General features: G+C 34.5%; 1 protein-coding gene across 1 annotated transcript in view; it reads right to left on the bottom strand.

The window, feature by feature from the left end:
- LOC124103734 (uncharacterized) overlaps positions 1-3,948 on the bottom strand; it is a 110,120-nt gene extending 106,172 nt beyond the window's left edge. Inside the window, exons 1-2 of the mRNA XM_046460441.2 lie at positions 3,859-3,948; positions 1,693-1,753 (exon numbers count right to left, since the gene is read on the bottom strand). Of these exons, the coding sequence (XP_046316397.1) occupies positions 1,693-1,753; positions 3,859-3,948 (151 nt within the window). The remainder of the gene's footprint in view (positions 1-1,692; positions 1,754-3,858) is intronic.
- Between the last annotated feature and the right edge of the window lie 16,812 nt (positions 3,949-20,760).

Below are 20,760 nucleotides of genomic sequence, written 5' to 3'. Positions count from 1 at the left end.
ACTTTAAAATCATCTTATAATATTTATAAGTACTTATCTTCCTATTTTATATTATAGACAAACTTGTGGTAAAGAACAAAGTGCATAAGGTGGTAGGTCAACTTTTACATACTTATAAAAGCATAGAATGGAACTTACATACTGTGGTATTCAATGCTTTCTTTTTTTTATAGCCTTTTCTTCTTTTCCTTCTCATTTTGGAGAGCTGTGGATCTTCAGTTATCACTGCCCTTTGAAAACATACAATTTGAAATTATTTTTCACTCTAAATTTAGGTTTAATAAAATTACTGGCCAACTCAACTTATTTGTAACTTGTTACCATAGTATTTTTCTCTTTCCTATAGTATTCTCCTTTCAATACATTTAATTTTCATAATTCTATTTTCCTTACTGTTTTGTTCTATCCCAGCTATTTAGTATATTATCATATGCCATGTGAATATTTCACACACACACATATGCGTGAGCACACAAATTGATAGGCATTTAGAATTCAAATTACAAAATTATATGAACTGATTATTTTTATGTTCCATTTTTTTCCCTTATTGTAATAGAAGCATCTAAGTTTTTGTGAAGTTAATCTAAATTCAATATCATCAAATTTGTAGCCTTGCCAAGTTAAGTGCCGTAGAAAGATGGTTTGCCTTCGTTGATGGTTGCCTATCATTACACATAGTAAATTTAAATACAAAATTGAATGCACACATTGACAGAGTTGGCAATTCTTGTAGAAGAATCAATTCTTTACATTAATTGTGAAGCAAAAAGTTATATTCCCTGTTCATGATGTCTTAACTAATATAAAATGTTGGAGGAGGTATTTGGGGGAAGTCAGTCTCCTAACTTGGTAGGCAGGCATCTGCCTGTGCTTAGAACTCTGCCTGATTCTAATTGCATTACTACTTTAAAATATTTAAAGTACTTGCAAAGATGCAAGAGGAATGGCTTCCCATGGAAGCAGTTTATTTTGAGGCAGGCTATGCCTTTGTACACCTTAGCTGAGAATCTTGGCTTGTTTTATGAGTAATTAAAATAAAATGGGGCTGGTTTATGGCCAGTTTTAATAAAAATTTACTTAAACCCTTAACTCATTTCTCTACTCAAAACCCCCCATGTCATAGGATACTATGATACAGCTAGGATACATAGATATATTGATTTCAAATCCTTCATACTCCAGACTCTCAAAGATTCACAACTTGCTGACAATTCTTTGTCCTTAGGTCACGTTTCTCATATAGAACAGTTGATACTCTTTTGTCATCTTCCAATATTCCTTTCTTCTCTCTCCCTCAAGAGGCACAACAAAGTCCTTTAGGCTGACAAGACAGCAATAATCCTTTCTTCTTAGAAGGTTAATGTGGGGGTTGGGTTTGAAAGCAGATTACAAACACATAATTTAATCTTTTTTCTTTTTATTCCTTAGGTTTTTGAGTTTAAAACATTCTTTGAAAACACTTGACTAATATAAACTATTTCTCTGTGAGTCCGTATTGAGGACAGACAAGGTGACTTGCTATACTGGGTTCAGTGGAGGGCATCTGGACTTTGATCAGAAGACCTGAGTATCTTATTCAGCAGGTGCTATAATCTCTGTGAGGTTGTTTTCTTCACTTCTAAGATAGAAATGATAACAAATTATAACTTACAGAGTTGTTTTAAAGAAACACAACTGAAAATATGATACCTGTTCTTCTCATTTCTTCTTCTCCTCTTCCTCCTTCATCTTCTGTGTTGAAGATTGGTTCCTGTTATTCTTAACCTCCTATCAGCAACAGGCAAATTACATAATTACTTCCATAATTACCACTGAGCATTGCCTGGCTTTGGGAGACAGGTCATCTCATCAGAATTATAGGTGAGTGCTCAGATAATGCTAACCAAAATATAAATTCTTTTTGAGCTGGACTTTCTAGAAGTTTCCAAGGACATCTCATCCAAAGCTTCATTTTACAGGTGAGAAACAGACCCAGACTGTCCTTGCTTCCTGTATCTCACTAATAATCCTACACCTCACTAACAAACCAGAACTAGAATGCCGGCTGTTGAGAAATAGACATTAGGCAAGCTCTCTGAGTAGACACACATGGTGTAGATGGTTTGGTGTTGCTTCTGATCATACCAAGCAAATGTTATAGTAAGTTTTCATTTTAGTTCTGAGAGAGCACAACTTTGTTCCACAAAATTGAATGTACCCAGAATCTAGCAGAGTACCTGACACCTAGTAATTATGCATGAATATTTAAATGCATTAAATTGACAGTGCCAATCTGTACCTAATTATGTTTTTAATAAAGTGCCCTCTTGTGTTTCTAAATATATTCATTCCTTTCAATAAAATTCCATATACTTACTGTATTTTCAATTTATTGATAGTCAATTTATAGTTAATTTGTTTATAGCTGTTTTTTACAACCAAATTGTTCATATTTTCCACTACAAATTATCTCTTTTGCCTCTACTTTTGTAAGGGGCACCAAAATCAGCTGATGGCATTATCATTGGCATAAGTCTCATAATCAGCCTGTGGGGTACTATCAATTCTACTTTAACTGAATGGCATCAAATATTTCTTCCTACTAAATGTGGCATGGCTGCAACCACATTTTCTAAAGTGACCCTAAGTAAATGATTGGTGGGAGAAGGTGTTTCTTATCATCCCTGTCTCCTGTTTTCTGTGTGTTTTTTTGTCCCATGTGACCCTCTTCTTCTAAGACAGGTGATCATTTTATGTTCTTGTCAGTTTCTCTCCCTTCTTTCAGAAAGATATAATAAAATTAGAGAGAGAGTGGTTAGAAAACAAACATAGTAGGGGCACTGAAATATGTTTTAGAACAGTAAAGAATTTAATATCTTATTTTTCCAAAAATTTCAAAGTAGTCATCATTGGAAAAATTAGAATATTCTTGGACTTCCTCAAACATGGTTTGGAATTTTTAATTTTACATGCAGACATCATAATCATTTCAGAGATTTCCTATAATAGTTTCATAATATGAACATATTTCCTATCTCCTAAACAAATATTTACCATCTTATTTCTTCTCCAGATTCTGATCTCTCCTCCTCTTCCTATACTCTGGATGAGGAGCTTGACACGTGGGACATAGGAAATAGAAATTGACTGAAACTCTTTTTGCTTTCCAATACCCAAACTGCCAATTTCTTTGAACTTGTATCAAATTTTATCAAATTCCTTTTATTTTGAGTGCACCTGGACCATTTTCCTACAATTATTTTTTCTTCTCCTATAGTAACAGTTTCCTTCTTTCACGGTTATCACTCCATGTACTGTCACATATCTCTGTTCACTTTGACAGCAGCACATCTTGAAGAATTCATCTATATTTTCTGACTCCTCTTTTCTTTCCTCATATCTTTTCTGAAGTCCACTACAAGCAGGTCAATATTCCCATACATTCCACCAGGATGAGTCTTGTCCAGGTTATTACTGACACCCAGATTGCTAAAGCGAAGAGTTACTTATCTGGTATCATCTCAGAATTTGACACATTGTTCCTCTTGCATGTGTTCCTTCCTCAGTTCCTCAGAGCTACACTCTCCTGGTCATCATCCTGCTCTATTAACAGTCCCTTCTTAGATGCTATTGCTGGATCTTCCCTTGCTCAGTCTCTAATCTTTGACATCTTCAGGTTTCTTTTGCTTCTTCATCAACTCTCGTTAGAAAATTTATGTCCATTGCTTTAAAATATTCTATATGGAAAATTTTATGTATGTATAAAATCTTCTGTTCTAAAATTCATAATTTCATAAGCTCAGAAGTCCTGGCTTAAATACTCAACTGCCAAATAGACATATCTTCTTAGATGTCTAATTGGAATCTCAAACTTACCATGTACCCAACAGAGTTCTTTATGTCCTTTGCTTTCTCCAAATCTTTTCTCCTCTGAATCTTTCCAGTCTCAGTCAGCAGCATCACCATTCATTCAGATCAAATCAGATACGAACATGTCATCCATGACCTTTTAACATTCCTCATTCAAGCCATCAGGATTTGTCCTACTCTATTTCTCAACATCTTATCCCAAATGTATCAATTTATTTCTTTTTCCACTGTTACTACCCAAATCGAACCCACCATATTTATGTTTTTAAAATCTCAACTAATGTAACAATTTTCTAATTAGTTTTCTTATTTCCAAAAAGTTCAAGTTACAAAATATTTGGAGAATATGCATATTTATACTTATTTATATGGTTAATATTCATATCCTTTGATTATTTACATAGCATCCAGATTGATATTTTTAATGAAAATTAAATCATACCATTTCTCTCTGCTGAAAACTCTTGAAGGGCTTCTCATTTCACTTTGAAAAAGTTCTAAGCACTTAACTTTTTCTTCATAGAAGCATAAAATTTAATTTTATCCACAAGCAAAGAATATCACCATTAGAGTTTGGTTATACATTACAGAGTCCATTCCATTACAGATTTTCCTGACTTTATATGTTTCATAAATATTTATTTGTTCTGTGCAAAATTGGCAATAAAGTTCAGAAAAGTCACCATGATTGCTATTTTTTTTTATCAGCTGAATCCTATTATATCTGTGCCTTTATATTGGATTTTATAGATTTTTTTTCCAACTGGGCTTTGACTCAATACTATAATCATAGAAGAATGAAAAAAATCTGAACAGAAAAACTTACAATATTTTTCTACTGCAGAATTATATGGTGGTACTGTTACTCTGAGAAAGTTGTTGAATTGTGAAGACTTTTTTTGAAAGGTATTGTTAGAAAATTTTACTGATGTCACTTTTCTGACAAATTACTTAGAAATTCTCTATTGTATTGCTAAGCTGGAACATTTTCCTTGAAACATTGAAAGATAATGCTCTATTAGCAATACAAAGAAGTTCAAGAAAGAATAGATAATGATCACTATTAAAATGCTAGAAGGAGACTAAATATGAAATAAATTCAGATGGTTAAATGCTCAGCTTCCAAGGTAGCACATCATCTAGTACTCTTTGTAGTGTCCATCATCTTGAGTTTTCTGTAGTCTCTTTTTTAGTGTTTTTCATATGACTTCATTTTCTTGAATTTAAGACAAAGCTTATGTAGTCTCTACTAAATTTTTAAAGAAAATTCATACATGTGAAACAAATTCCAAAAAGTTCACATTTAGAAATGTTGAAAAGTATGCATATTTATAATCATTTATGTGGATAAAATATTTGAATTAATTGGATTAAACTTTTAAGCATAAACAGTCAATAAAACCAATTTTTTTTTCCTTCAAGCATGCAATGAGTAAGTTATTAAGGCACCTGAGGAATATTTCTGTCCATATCCTAAAGAGATTTTTGGTCATCACTAGAGCATAAATCTGTTAAAGTCTTGAGTTCAGAGGACTAGGTATAACAGAATTTGAATACTAAAATAATTGTTGGAGTGCTAGCACCTTATTTGGCCCACAATGAATCAAACATAACTTAATGGATGAGTCTAATAATTGAAGAGACAAGGACATACAAATTAAATGAGAATCTTTGAGAAAATGAAATGCAGATAATAGAGAATTGTGTGATGTGTGATTTATAATGTTATTAGTAGTAATAATGTTTAAAACTTGAAAAAAACTTACCAAACCAAAGAAAAATGAGGGCATTATTTAATGAAGTTTGATACATTAGGTAACACCAGGCCAAAAAGGATGAACTAAAAATGAAAATCCCTTACAGTTACAATGTGTCTATTTTGCATTTAACTGAAGATTCATATGAGATCATCTACCCTACTCCCTCATTTCTCTTCAAGGGAAACTGGTAGGCAAAGCAAATTGTCCAAACATTATGCTGAGATGTTGCTTAATTTCTCTTTCCACCATGGCCAGACTCAGCATTGGAAGAATTTTCTCACTTAGGATTTTTAAAAGATTTTCATTGCTGACATGCTTCAGAATCTTTCCCTTACTCTCACTTTATTATAGAATAACTCTGGTGAAAGGAGTTCAATTATATTTGGGAAAATTTGCAGTATGCTTAGTAGCCTTAGAATTTGGCAGGCTAGGTTCTGGGCTAGACTTGATGTAAAAATGTAAATACAGGTTAGTGGTAGAGTGCTTGCCTAGCACATGTGGAAGCACTGGGCTAGATTCTCAGCACCACGTATAAATAAATGAATAAAATAAAATTTAAAAATGTAAATATAAAGCAAATTTCAAGTAGTTTACAGTTTAGCACAGATTCTCAAATAGAGTGTGCTTGAGAAACTTTGAGCAACAAGCTAAAAATATAGATTTTGAACCTCAGTTTAGAGATTCAGGATCTAGATATATGTATTTTTAATACGCATCTATTCTTCCACACCATTACACACACACACACACTCACTCACCAAGTGATTTTGATTCAGAAACTCCACTGAGGCAGACACAATTGAATAGATAGAGTGGAACTTTATTCAGATAATCTCTGAAAGCCTAAAATTTCAGGCTAGGGAGACCTGAGGAAACTTGCTATGAATTCAGTGTCACTTGATTCTACCTCAATTCCCTTCTCTCTTAATTGTTGCACAGTAAGTCTTGAATTTAAAAAAAAAATATTCTTTTAGTTTAAGAACAGATTGTCTTTCTTATATGAACAAGCTTCTAGAAGGACAACTCAGCAAAAGATTACTTTTTATTTTTTCACAGCCAAATCAATGAAAAGGAGTTCGACCTAAACTGTTCTAACTCACTCACATGGTAGCTCCCCAATATTTATTTATCTTGAGCTAACCATATATTGTGATAAACATTGAGAAAGTCAAATTAGCAAGCCAGGAATGCTGGAACAAGAAGAAAAATAATGTTGTCTTTTGGATTGCTAGTCTCTTCCTGTCTAGACGCTTAGCTTCCCAGAGTCAAAGATTTCCTACACTTTGGGTTTGACATTGCTTTTAAGAGCTGAAATGGTTGACAAATGCAAGGGGGATTACAGTAAAATATTTGGAAGTAGGGTAGCTGGCAGGGTACTTGATCAGGTATCTAAAGGTTGAAATTCCTATTTATGATCTATCTGTCCATTCTTTAGGGTTCCATCATTTGTACAGCATGTTCTTTTTGAAGCACCTCTATTGAGAATATCTTAGGATTGTAGTAGTCACCTGGATGCTCCATAGTTAACTTGAGTTAAGCCAACTAGGCATCAAAGGAAATTTATTTTGAGGTCCATCAAAAAGAGACAAAGCACCCAATGTATACAATCTTAGTTTATTTTGATCTTCTGAGGCATCACTAAAAGTATGCTGACAAAACATTGGATTCACAAAGACAGGATATCTTATCTATCTTATATTTAGAAATTTTCTTATTCCTGATGTGTGGAAGGAACATAGTAGTTAATAACTACTTGTTGGACTAATGACTGAACATGACTTGCTCCATTGGTTTTCAACTTCATTTATTTGTGTACTACCTTCATGATCCTTATTACATCCAGCATTACACCTGTGCTGTTATTGCTCAATAATTTTTTGATTCATTATATCTTCTACTTTAGATACACATTAAGTCATAATATACATGGGATCATGGATTAAATCCAATAAGCATGAAAACAAAAACAAATAATTAAAAGTAAATATCTTCATGTTGTAATAACTGAAACCATTTTTTTCATACTAGCCTTAAATGTCTCTTGATTTGGAAGATGTGGTCATATTCCATGTGCTATTATCATGACATTATTAGACTAGAAATCTCTGAAGAATTGTATTTTGCTTTGCTTCATTTCCTCTCTGGCTTTTGAATGAGTATTACAGCACAAGTTTAATCTCACATGCAAAATTATGTATGAATTAAATATCACTGTACAGAGGAGGAAGCACTCTCTTCAGTTACAATTAGAACTCTAGCTACTATAAGGTGTGTGTTTGTTATTGTTGTTGTTGTTTTTAATTGTTATCTGAGAAATCTGTAATTATGATTTTCCTTACTCTGATCTTGACTAGCAATGGGAACTTCCAGAATCTAACTTAATTAACCCATTTCCAAATTTCACTTAGTCCCATGTTTACATTTTATATCACTCCTTTTTGACTAATTGTATTTCCTATAATAAGAGAGCTTCATTTCAACACATATTTCAAATAAGAAAAATTTACTACATAGTGATACTTCCATTAGCATGAAGAAAGAAAAAATTGACGTACATTTATGTACTTGAACATAACATTAGATAACTTGTAAAAATAAAAGAACAGGCACAAAAGGCTAATTGAATATATCTCAGGGACTACTTTTTTCTTCTCAAGACTTTTCCTACCTATTAATTAAATGGAGAATTCCTTTGAAAACAAAGCAAAATATAGGAATTCAAAAAAGGTCTTCTGTTTAGAAATGAAAGTGACTCTTCCTACATTCAAGATGAATTTCAATTATGCTTAGAAGACTGGCTTGTCAATTGCATTTTCCTTGCTTTCTAAATGTACAATTTATTTGAAATAACCAAATTAGGATATGGGTAATGGCTGTTCAACTGTGCAAATGATGTCTTTCTTTAAAGAAGAAGTCTAAACATATTGAATATTTAGAATTTTGGGGATGTCTTCATGTTCTCTATTTTAAACAAAAAGTTACAAATAGCTGCTATATAGTTTGTAGTTGGAAAGAAATATGTTGTTAAATTGTTTTCATATATACCATTCAAATAATTTTCCCTTTGCCATTATTCTTTGCCAAGCAGTCAATTTACAGCAGCTAAGATTAAAATAGAGAATGCTTCACTCAAAAAGAAAAATATACATATATAGATATAAAATCAGCTCACCTGGTGAAGCCTTCATAAATCATTCATCTCTGAAGGAAGCATGGATAAAATGCTAGTATGCATTTTGAAAGGCAAGAAAATGAAGTAGAGATTTGAGTACTGTGTCTTGCTCTACTCTGGATTTAACTGGGTCCTCTAAGTCCAAAATCTGATTAGCACTTTTAATCTCATGCAGTGTCAGGAATAGTCTACCATCCTTTAATCAGTCTATTATTATCTTTCTTAATCACCCCAATAGATTATTTTTAAACGTACTTTTAGTGAACAATGATGCACACTGTGCTTTTATAGCCTAGGAATTTTGATAGGGATATTCATGAAATACAGGCATGATATTCTTGTGTGGTACAGATGAAAGGGAAGAAATCCAAATAATAATGAAAACTTAACTGATCTAATTTGGCTGTTTATGTGGGTTGAGCTAACTATTAAGTAAATTTATATATCTTTGTGTGGTAGACAGGGCCAAAAGTAGTGTGGTATACAGTATAATGGATGTTATAGATTTTGATTCATAAGACTTAAATTTCAGTACCATTTCCACATCATATATTTATCTTAGGAAAGCCATTTTACTCTTAGATTCAAAATGCTGATTTGTAAAACTGAATGAATACTACAGGACCTGATATAGAATTTTTGAATTCCCATGAATTTTGTAAATGACAATATAGTTCAGAATCTTTAAATAATTAAAATGTTGTTTCTATTTAAACTACTCGCCTATGGTATTGGTTATAATTCTCCAGATTGTCTTTAGTGAATTTTATTAATGCACCATAAAAATTTAGAAGATTTTTCTACGGTTCCTTGAAAGAACATAAATTATGCTGTATATATAAGGGACTGGAAGACACAGAAGTTGAAATGGAGAGGTAAGTTGTTATGCCAAGGAGAAGTGACATTTTCTTTGTTGAAGGGGAGGGTTCTTTTTGAAGTTTAAAGTAAGGTAAAGATTAGATAAAATTGATCTTTAGCATGATATCCTTAGCTGCACTGTGAAAAATGGATGGGGATTAAAACCAGATATAGAGAGATCCAACATGGAGGCGGGCGCGGAGAGATCAAGTCTCTGACCTCTTCAGTTTCGTGGGCATAGGGAGTCATAAACAGTCTAAATGCTGTTTTCTCAGGATCACTAGGCAATGCTGAGCTGATGTGGATCTGGGGCGAACAGTCTGGGCCTCTCAGAACATACACCGAGCCCGGATCGGCTGAATTCAAGCTCCCGTTCGCCTGCTTCTCGCAGACAAACTGCTGTGACTCAGCACTAAACGATCCTGCTGAAACAACTGGTCAGACCTTCTGATCCTACAGAGGTTAATGCCAACCGAGCCTTCATGGGCAGTGGCCACAGGATTGAAACGGGGCTTGGGAGAGACACTCAGGACCCACCACGGTGCATTGGTCACCCGGCAAAGGGAACGAACTGTCGCCATTTGCATGGGATACCACCATGGCAGAGAACTGACGTCACCAGAATGCGGTGGAGGAGACAACTTCATTGAAACCAGCGGCGACAGGTGTGTAATCCCCTAGCCTTCCCTCTCCACACAGCGGGGAAACCTTAAGGGCCCCTCCCAGCTCTCCCGTGAGCACGATAGCCAAAGGGAATCAGGAGTGGCCTGGGACCCGCGGCACGGAACTCCCGGCTACCACTCCCACCAGTGCTGACAACTGAGGTCTCTTGCACCAGCTACCGGGGGCGTGGCCGGAGGGCTAGCAAAATTTGCTGAGGGTTCTCAGCCCCAAGCTCTACAAACTTAGTGTCTGAAGGAATGGCAAAAAGGGAGAGTGTGCCCAGTCGTTCATGAAAACAGAGCTCCTAGGAGCAGCAGACCTGGCGTGTAGCCAGTATTGTGGTGAGCGTCACCGGTGAGCAGGGCCTGGCTTGAGGAAAAGTGGGGAAGTGACTAGACACAAGAGAAGGCCCTAGGCACTCAGGATTGGAGACCCACCCAGTCTGGGAGGAGGAGCTGTGGCACAGTGATTGGTTCCCACGTATTGAGAGGAGAAGCTTGGCCTGGTGGGCACAGCTCCACCTACTGGAAGAGAAGTTAATCAAACTCTAAGACTGCATTTATTAATTTTTTTTTAATTTGGGTTTTTTTTTTCATTTTCATTTTTTTGGTTGTTTTTAAAATTTTTTTAATTTTTATTTTAATTTTTATTTTTTTAATTTTTTTTCTTTTTTCTTTTCTATTTTTTTCTTTTTTCTTTTCAATTTTCTTATTCCCCCTTCCTTGAATTCTACCTGCTTTCTCTCATTCTCTTTAGTGACTTCTTCCCTTCCCTTCTAATACATTTCCTCCCAAGCATCAAATAAATTTATAGGAGTAAACAGTAACTCAGCAGTCAAACAGAACAAGAAGTAACATAAGCAGCATGAAAAAGCAAGGAAGAAAAGGAGTACAAACAATGCAGGACAGCCTAAATATTCAGAAGGACCTAGAGTCATCAGAAAAATGGTCATATAAAGAACTCAAGGAATACCTTAGACAGATGGAATGGAACCTTAAAGAGGATATGAGACAGCAAATTCAAACAGTGAAAGAACACATTGAAAATGAATTACATAAACAGATAAAAGACGAAGTTAAGCATCTTTATCAGGAGATAGAGATTATTAAAAAAATCAAACAATAATTCTAGAAATGAAGGAAACTATAAACCAAATTAAAAACTCAAATGAGAGTATCACTAACAGAGTGGAGCAAGTAGAAGCCAGAATGTCAGATAATGAAGACAAAATATATCATCTTGAAAAGAGTCTAGCCAACTCAGAAAGGCTGGTAAAAAATCACGAGAGAAACATCCAAGAGATATGGGATAACATAAAAAAAACAAACTTAAGAGTCATCGGGATAGAGGAAGGTATAGAGGTTCAAACCAAGGGAATGAGTAACCTGCTGAATGAAATAATTACAGAAAACTTTCCAGAAATAAAAAAGGAAATGGATATACAAATTGTAGATGCATACAGGACACCAAGCATACAAAATCACAGTAGACCAACGCCAAGACACATTGTTATGAAGATATCCAATATACAGAACAAAGAGAAAATATTAAAAGCTACAAGAGAAAGGAGGCAGATTACATTCAGGGGTAAACCAATAAGGTTAACAACGGATTTTTCATCACAGACGCTGAAAGCGAGAAGATCCTGGAACAACGTATTTCAAACACTGAAAGACAATGGATGCCAACCAAGAATTCTGTATCCAGGAAAATTAAGCTTCAGGTATGACAACGAAATAAAAATCTTTCATGATAAACAAAAGTTAAAAGAATTTGCAGCCAGAAAACCAGCATTGCAAAGCATCTTGAGCAAAACACTACACGAGGAAGAAATGAAAAACAATAACCAAAACCATCAGTGGGAAGTGCCTCAGTAAAGACAGAGGGTGGGGGGAAAACTAATCATGGAGAAACAAACTAAATTAAAAAAAAGATAAATAATCAAACATGGCTGGAAGTACAAACCATATATCAATAGTAACTCTAACGTTAATGGCTTAAACTCTCCAATAAAGCGACATAGGCTGGTAACATGGATTAAAAAAACAAATCCAACAACATGCTGCCTCCAGGAGACACATCTGATTGGAAAAGACATACACAGGCTGAAGGTGAAAGGTTGGGAAAAATATACCACGCACACGGTCCTCATGAGCAAGCAGGGGTGGCCATCCTCATATCAAATAAAATCGACTTCAAGACTAAGTTAATCAAAAGGGATAAGGAAGGACAATCTATACTGTTAAAAGGAACCATTCACCAACAAGACATTACAATTATCAATATTTATGCACCAAATAATGGTGCTGCGACGTTCATAAAACAAATTCTCCTCAAGTTCAAGAATCAAATAGACCACAACACAATAATTATGGGTGAATTCAACACACCTCTCTCACCATTGGACAGATCCTCTAAACAAAAGTTGAATAAAGAAACTATAGAACTCAATATCACAATCAATAACCTAGACTTAACTGACATATATAGAATATATCAACCACCATCAAGTGGATATACTTTTTTCTCAGCAACACATGGATCCTTCTCAAAAATAGACCATGTATTATGCCATAGGGCAACCCTCAGTAAATATAAATGGGTGGAGATAATACCATGCATTTTATCTGATCATAATGGAATGAAACTGGAAATCAATGATAAAAAGAAGGAAGGAAAAATCCTACATCACATGGAAAATGAACAATATGTTACTGAATGATCAATGGGTTACAGAAGACATAAAGGAGGAAATCAAAAAATTCTTAGAGATAAATGAAAATACAGACACAACATTTCGGAATCTATGGGACACAATGAAAGCAGTTTTAAGAAGGAAATTCATCGCCTGAAGGTCATTCCTCAAAAAAGGAAAAAACCAACAAATAAATGAGCTCACACTTCATCTCAAAGCCCTAGAAAAGGAAGAGCAAAACAACAGCAAATGTAGAAGAAGGCAAGAAATAATTAAAATCAGAGCGGAAATCAACAAAATTGAAACAAAAGAAACTATTGAAAAAATTAACAAAACTAAAAGTTGGTTCTTTGAAAAAATAAATAAGATCGACAGACCCTTAGCCATGCTAACGAAGAGAAGAAGAGACAGAACTCAAATTACTAACATACGGGATGAAAAAGGCAATATCACAACAGACGCTGCAGAAATACAGAAGACAATTAGAAATTATTTTGAAAACCTATATTCCAATAAAATAGAAGATAGTGAAGACATCAATAAATTCCTTAAGTCATATGATTTGCCCAGACTGAGTCAGGAGGATACTCACAACTTAAACAGACAAATATCAATAGATGAAATAGAAGAAGCAATCAAAAGACTTCCAACCAAGGAAAGCCCAGGACCGGATGGGTATACAGTGGAGTTTTACAAAACCTTTAAGGAAGAATTAATACCAATACTTTTCAAGCTATTTCAGGAAATAGAAAAAGAGGGAGCTCTGCCAAATTCATTCTATGAGGCTAACATCACCCTGATTCCGAAACCAGACAAAGACAGGTCAAAGAAAGAAAACTACAGACCAATATCTCTGATGAACCTAGATGCAAAAATCCTCAATAAAATTCTGACGAATCGGATACAAAGGCACATCAAAAAATTGTGCACCATGATCAAGTAGGATTCATCCCTGGGATGCAAGGATGGTTCAATATACGGAAATCAATAAATGTTATTCACCACATCAATAGACTTAAAGATAAGAACCATATGATCATCTCAATAGACACAGAAAAAGCATTCGACAAAGTACAGCATCCCTTTATGTTCAAAACATTAGAAAAACTAGGAATAACAGGAACTTACCTCCACATAGTAAAAGCTATCTATGCTAAGCCTCAGGCTAGCATCATTCTCAATGGAGAAAAATTGAAGGCATTCCCCCTAAAATCTGGAACAAGACAGGGATGCCCTCTATCACCACTTCTATTCAATATAGTTCTCGAAACACTGGCCAGAGCAATTAGACAGACGAAAGAAATTAAAGGCATAAAAATAGGAAAGGAAGAACTTAAATTATCACTATTTGCAGTGACATGATTCTATACCTAGAAGACCCAAAAGGGTCTACAAAAAAACTACTAGAACTAATAAATGAATTCAGCAAAGTGGCAGGATATAAAATCAACACGCATAAATCAAAGGCATTTCTGTATATCAGCGACAAAACTTCTGAAACGGAAATGAGGAAAAACATTCCATTCACAATATCCTCAAAAAAAAAAAATACTTGGGAATCAACCTAACAAAAGAGGTAAAAGATTTATACAATGAAAACTACAGAACCCTGAAGAGAGAAATAGAAGAAGATCTTAGAAGATGGAAAAATATACCCTGTTCTTGGATAGGCAGAACTAACATCATCAAAATGGTGATATTACCAAAAGTTCTCTATAGGTTTAATGCAATGCCAATCAAAATCCCAATGGCATTTCTTGTAGAAATAGATAAAGCAATCATGAAATTCATATGGAAAAATAAAAGACCCAGAATAGCAAAAGCAACTCTAAGCAGGAAGTGTGAATCAGGTGGTATAGCGATACCGGATTTAAAACTATATTACAGAGCAATAGTAACAAAAACAGCATGGTACTGGTACCAAAACAGGCGGGTGGACCAATGGTACAGAATAGAGGACACAGAGACTAATCCACAAAGTTACAACTATCTTATATTTGATAAAGGGGCTAAAAGTATGCAATGGAGGAAGGATAGCATCTTCAACAAATGGTGTTGGGAAAACTGGAAATCCATATGCAACAAAATGAAACTGAATCCCCTTGTCTCTCCATGCTCAAAAGTTAACTCAAAATGGATCAAGGAGCTTGATATCAAATCAGAGACTCTGCGTCTGATAGAAGAAAAAGTTGGCTCCGATCTACATATTGTGGGGTCAGGCTCCAAATTCCTTAATAGGACACCCATAGCACAAGAGTTAATAACAAGAATCAACAAATGGGACTTACTTAAACTAAAAAGTTTTTTCTCAGCAAGAGAAACAATAAGAGAGGTAAATAGGGAGCCTACATCATGGGAACAAATTTTTACTCTTCATACTTCAGATAGAGCCCTAATATCCAGAGTATACAAAGAACTCAAAACATTAAACAATAAGAAAACAAATAACCCAATCAACAAATGGGCCAAGGACCTGAACAGACACTTCTCAGAGGAGGACATACAATCAATCAACAAGTACATGAAAAAATGCTCACCATCTCTAGCAGTCAGAGAAATGCAAATCAAAACCACCCTAAGATACCATCTCACTCCAGTAAGATTGGCAGCCATTATGAAGTCAAACAACAACAAGTGCTGGCGAGGATGTGGGGAAAAGGGTACTCTTGTACATTGCTGGTGGGACTGCAAATTGATGTGGCCAATTTGTAAAGCAGTATGGAGATTCCTGGGAAAGCTGGGAATGGAACCACCATTTGACCCAGCTATTGCCCTTCTCGGACTATTCCCTGAACCTTAAAAGAGCGTACTACAGGGATACTGCCACATCGATGTTCATAGCAGCACAATTCACAATCGCTAGACTGTGGAACCAACCCAGATGCCCTTCAATGGATGAATGGATTAAAAAATGTGACATATATACACCATGGAGTATTACGCAGCACTAAAAAAATGACAAAATCATGGAATTTGCAGGGAAATGGATGGCGCTAGAGCAGATTATACTAAGTGAAGCTAGCCAGTCCCTAAAAAACAAATGCCAAATGTCTTCTTTGATATAATGAGAGCAACTAAGAACACAGCAGGGAGGAAGAGCAGGAGGAAAAGATTAACATTAAACAGAGACATGAGGTGGGAGGGAAAGGGAGAGAAAAGGGAAATTGCATGGAAATGGAAGGAGACCCTCATTGTTATACAAAATTACATATAAGAGGTTGTGAGGAGAATGGGAAAAAAACAAGGAGAGAAATGAATTATAGTAGATGGGGTAGAGAGAGAAGATGGGAGGGGAGGGGAGGGGGGATAGTAGAGGATAGGAAAGGTAGCAGAATACAACAGTTACTAGTATGGCATTATGTAAAAATGTGGATGTGTAACCGATGTGATTCTGCAATCTGTATTTGGGGTAAAAATGGGAGTTCATAACCCACTTGAATCTAATGTATGAAATATGATATGTCAAGAGCTTTGTAATGTTTTGAACAACCAATAAAAAAAAAACAGATATAAGGAGGTACATGGTGGAAGCTGACGTAAAAACCAGGAGAGTGAGCAAAAGTAGGATAGTGGCAGTGAAAGGTGTGAAGGTGGGAGGAAGCAAGCTATGGGGAGTATGGAGTAGGAAAGGGAGATGCTGAGATTTAAGAAGCATTCATTCTCAAGAAAAATCATACAATTTAGAGATTGCTTGGCTGTAGGGTGAAGCAAGGTGAGGGATTTAGAGATAACAATGCCCAAATTTCTGTGTTGGGCAAGACTTTTGACATAGGGATATAAAAGCTGAAACATGCCCAGAAGAAAAGATAATGATAAGACATGTGGTATTTGGGAGGCTGGAGATATCCAAGTAGCTATTTCTAATGGACAGTTGGAGAAAAATAAAATTGAGAACCAAGTAAGTAATGAAGGTCCTAAAGAAATATATAAAGTAACAAAAGTAGAATACCCAAAATGATGAAAATTTAAGGGAATAAAAGAGGAGATAGAGACTGCAAGTGCTTTTGTCTATGCAGTGTTATTATGGAACATCTTTAAAATAAGTGAAAAGATAAAAGGATTTGGAGTAAAATATCTCCTTCAAGCTTTGGTTTTCCTATTTATAAACAATTTGCCTTTGAGAAATGGGCCTCTTCTTTGCTAATTGTAGATTTGAATGATGATATTAGTAAACATTTGTAGTGTTATTTAAGGATAAAATTAAATAATTACCAATTTTGTTTATATAAAGTCCTGTGTAAATATTATTATTATGAGAATAAGCTAATCAAAGAGTTGTTTCCTTAAGAGCTTGTTTTAAATAGGTATCCTTAAGTAAATGTTAGAAATGGATTGCAAAGATCAGGCAAAAAATAACTTCTACAAAGACTAGAAGTCTGATTTTGAAAAAATAAACTTATTAGAACTAATGATACATATACTGAACAAGGAGAATATTCATACTCTTTTCCGTGTGTAAAATAAAACTCAGGGTTTTATGTGACAAATTTATCATATTAGAATAAAATGTGTTTTTTTTTTCACAAGGATTATGAAATGACTGAAAACTGAAGAAAAAGATTGACATAGCAAATCTAGGAATTTGTACAAAGTAAATTTAGGGTGTATTTTGGAAATAATAAATACATACCTTTTGTAGCCATGAAAACTTTGAGGTACACCTAGACATGTACATATTTTCTTCTAGTATCCCAAAACACACAGATTTCCAGCTGGCTTCCTGTTTATGGATACAGTCCAATTGAAGCCCTAACCTTGATGCAGAGGGTATGGTGGTCAGGACCAAAAAAGTTCCTGTGGTTTCAGTTTGCATGCATCATTGGAGTATTCTTTCTTCAGATTTGCAAATGAACTGGCACTAGAGTATTCATACTTGTTCCACAAGTACAAGTAAACCTAGCAAAAAAGCAAAATAATTCTGCTGTAAAGCTTTTGGATAAATGGCATTTAAAATCACTTTACCCCCACTGATATAAATGGTTTCAGCTCACCGGCACCTAAGAGCAGTAATAAATATTTATAAGGTACTCTACTGAGGCATTCAGAACATTGTACTGCTCCAATAAACTGCAATTTCAGGCTAGTGCAAAAATAAACTTCAGACTACATCAGTTGTCCACTCACTCTGCTGAATGGGTAAGAGTATCATTTTCAGTTTCTACTCATGGGTGTAACTTCCTCATTACTAAAAATGTACTCACTTCACTACTTAAGTATTTAGATGAAAGCCTTAACTTCATGGCGGAGACAATGAATGAGTTGGTCTGGTAGAGTTCCCTTGAGCCCAGGAATGGAAAGCTAGGACATTTTTTCATTGTTCTTGCTGCTGTTTGTCTATTTCTTATCAGACTTCTCTAGTTAGAAAGAAAAAAAAAGTCTCCATTAGCATGAAGTCTTTTTGTTTGTTTTAAGTTTAAAATTCATGTTAAAATTTCATAGCTGTATCCACTATTCTGAAGAGTATTATTATAATGGAAATTTTTAAAGGAAAAGATTCCCATCACTTGGTATAATGGCTATGTCTCTACTTAGCAATAAAAAGAGAAATGTAGTATTCTGGAAGGAATAATAAAAAATTAAAAGTGTTTCTTTTACCAATGAGTACAATTATATATGGATATCCTTCAGTGAAAATAAAATGAGGAATTTGCTTATTAGCTCAATTAACACATTCGAATGCCTATTTTATAGCTGAAAACCATGTTTCCAAACAAGTAAAAAATTCAGGTTGCTGACTACACATTTTAGCCAAACTATTTTTTTTTTTTTTTTTGTTTTGTTTTTTTTTTTTTTTTTTTTTAAATTTTTTTAATATTTATTTTTTAGTTTTTTTTTTCGGCGGACACAACATCTTTGTTTGTATGTGGTGCTGAGGATCGAACCCGGGGCCACACGCATGCCAGGCGAGTGCGCTACCGCTTGAGCCACATCCCCAGCCCTAGCCAAACTATTTTTATTATTTGAATGACTCTCCTTTGAATTATTTCTACTTTGAGCAAATAAGGTGAGTTATTTGAAAATGTGTCTTATATAACAATCTGTACTTTCTGTTTTAGAAGCTGTTTGGAACTTCATGCTGAGTGTCCTGGGAAGGAAAAGAACAAGGTGCAGTGTAAAAAAAGAAAAATCATTTTCAGTATTTATTTTCATAAGCAATTCCTCTTCAGTTAACGGCTAATCAATGAGACTTTTTTTTTTTGAAGGTGCAGGTGTTTGACAACTTTACTACCCCTGTCTCCTCAAAATACAGCCTTCTACCTGCCCCTGTGGTGTCAAAACTCCCAACAATTTGATCCCTTTCCTTTCACCCTCTTTTACCTGAAGAGAATGCAAATTCTTTTGCCCTCCTTTACCAACTCCTCTTCAAGTTTCCCAACTTCTCTTGGTTTGCCTCAAGACCTAGATCTTCACATTTGAAGATAAAAGCATGTAAGTTTGCACATTAGATTTACTTTGTCCTACACATTTTTCTACTAGAGAAAAGTGCCCCCTTTGAGCTCTGTAAACACATAGGTTTCACTCAGTACCCACTACTTGTCTCACGTACAGATACATTCAGAACCTAAAAACTGGTTCTCAGTTCTAATAAAATTTGCACTGTGGAAATTTTATTCTAGATAATATTTAATGGGTTTGTTTTATAAAACATTTTTACCTGATATTTTGTTATACCCACGTTAGCAATACAGTTATACAACCAGCTGTCTACTGTTATTTTTTATGTAATAAAAAATGTAGTTTATTTGGCTTATTAATAGTCTTGTTTGCTCCTTCTTGTTCATGGTCCCACCCTCCGTTTGCCATTCTTTTCTGTCTTTACCCAAATTTCTAACTGGGTCTTTGACAAGCTAACTCATTTTCCAAAATAAATTAAATATGTGGACTTTTAATTCTTCATGAGGAGTAAACAAGTGAAAATTTCAAAATGCAAAGATTGCCAATATCAGACAAGTAATGAAAATATTCATTATATTACATATATAACTTACAAACTGAAAAGTAAAAATTATTGACCATATATATATATATATATATATATATATATATATATATATATTGCTCTTCATGTGTGTGTATGAATTGACTCCAAACTACAAAATACAAGATTAAAATATTTTTTTTGCTTTTTTATATTATAAATATTAACATTAATTATACAAATGGTTTTCACTGTGACATTTCCACACATGTATATATCATGTTTTAATCATATCCACTCTTCCTAAAACCCTCTTTTCCCATTTATCTCTCCTTCCTCCCCTTTTTTCTCTTTCCCTTTCCTAAAGGTTCTTCTTCTATACTCAGTTTGACTACCCCCCCCCCAAATTTCTACCTATGAGAGAAAACATAAAAACTTATTTTTCTGAATCTGGCTAATATAGCTTAACATGATGATCTCCAGTTACACTGACTTTCCTGAAAAGACTATATTTCATTCTTCTTTATGGCTGAATGAATGTTGATATACCATGTATTTTTTTTTTGTGTGTGTGTGTGTGTGTATGTGTGCATGTGTTTAACACATTTTCTTTGATAGGCACATATGCTGATTCCACAACTGACTACTGTGAACTCTATAAAGATAGATTAGCAGATATCTATTTGTATGCTGACTTTGTTTCTTTTGGTTATATACCCTGGAGTGGTATAGATAAATCATATGAAGTTCTATTTTTATTTTTTTAAGAAACACCATATTATTTTTCATAGTGGCTGTACTAATTTTAATTTCAGTCAATAGTGTATAAGGGTTTCTTTTT

The sequence above is a fragment of the Marmota monax genome, unplaced genomic scaffold, assembly GCF_021218885.2.
Source record: "Marmota monax isolate L192 unplaced genomic scaffold, Marmota_monax_Labrador192_F-V1.1 WCK01_AAM20220418_F8-fsc00006, whole genome shotgun sequence".
Taxonomy (NCBI): domain Eukaryota; kingdom Metazoa; phylum Chordata; class Mammalia; order Rodentia; family Sciuridae; genus Marmota; species Marmota monax.
Note: the sequence above shows the minus strand (reverse complement) of the source record. Positions and strands in the feature narration are given on the sequence as shown.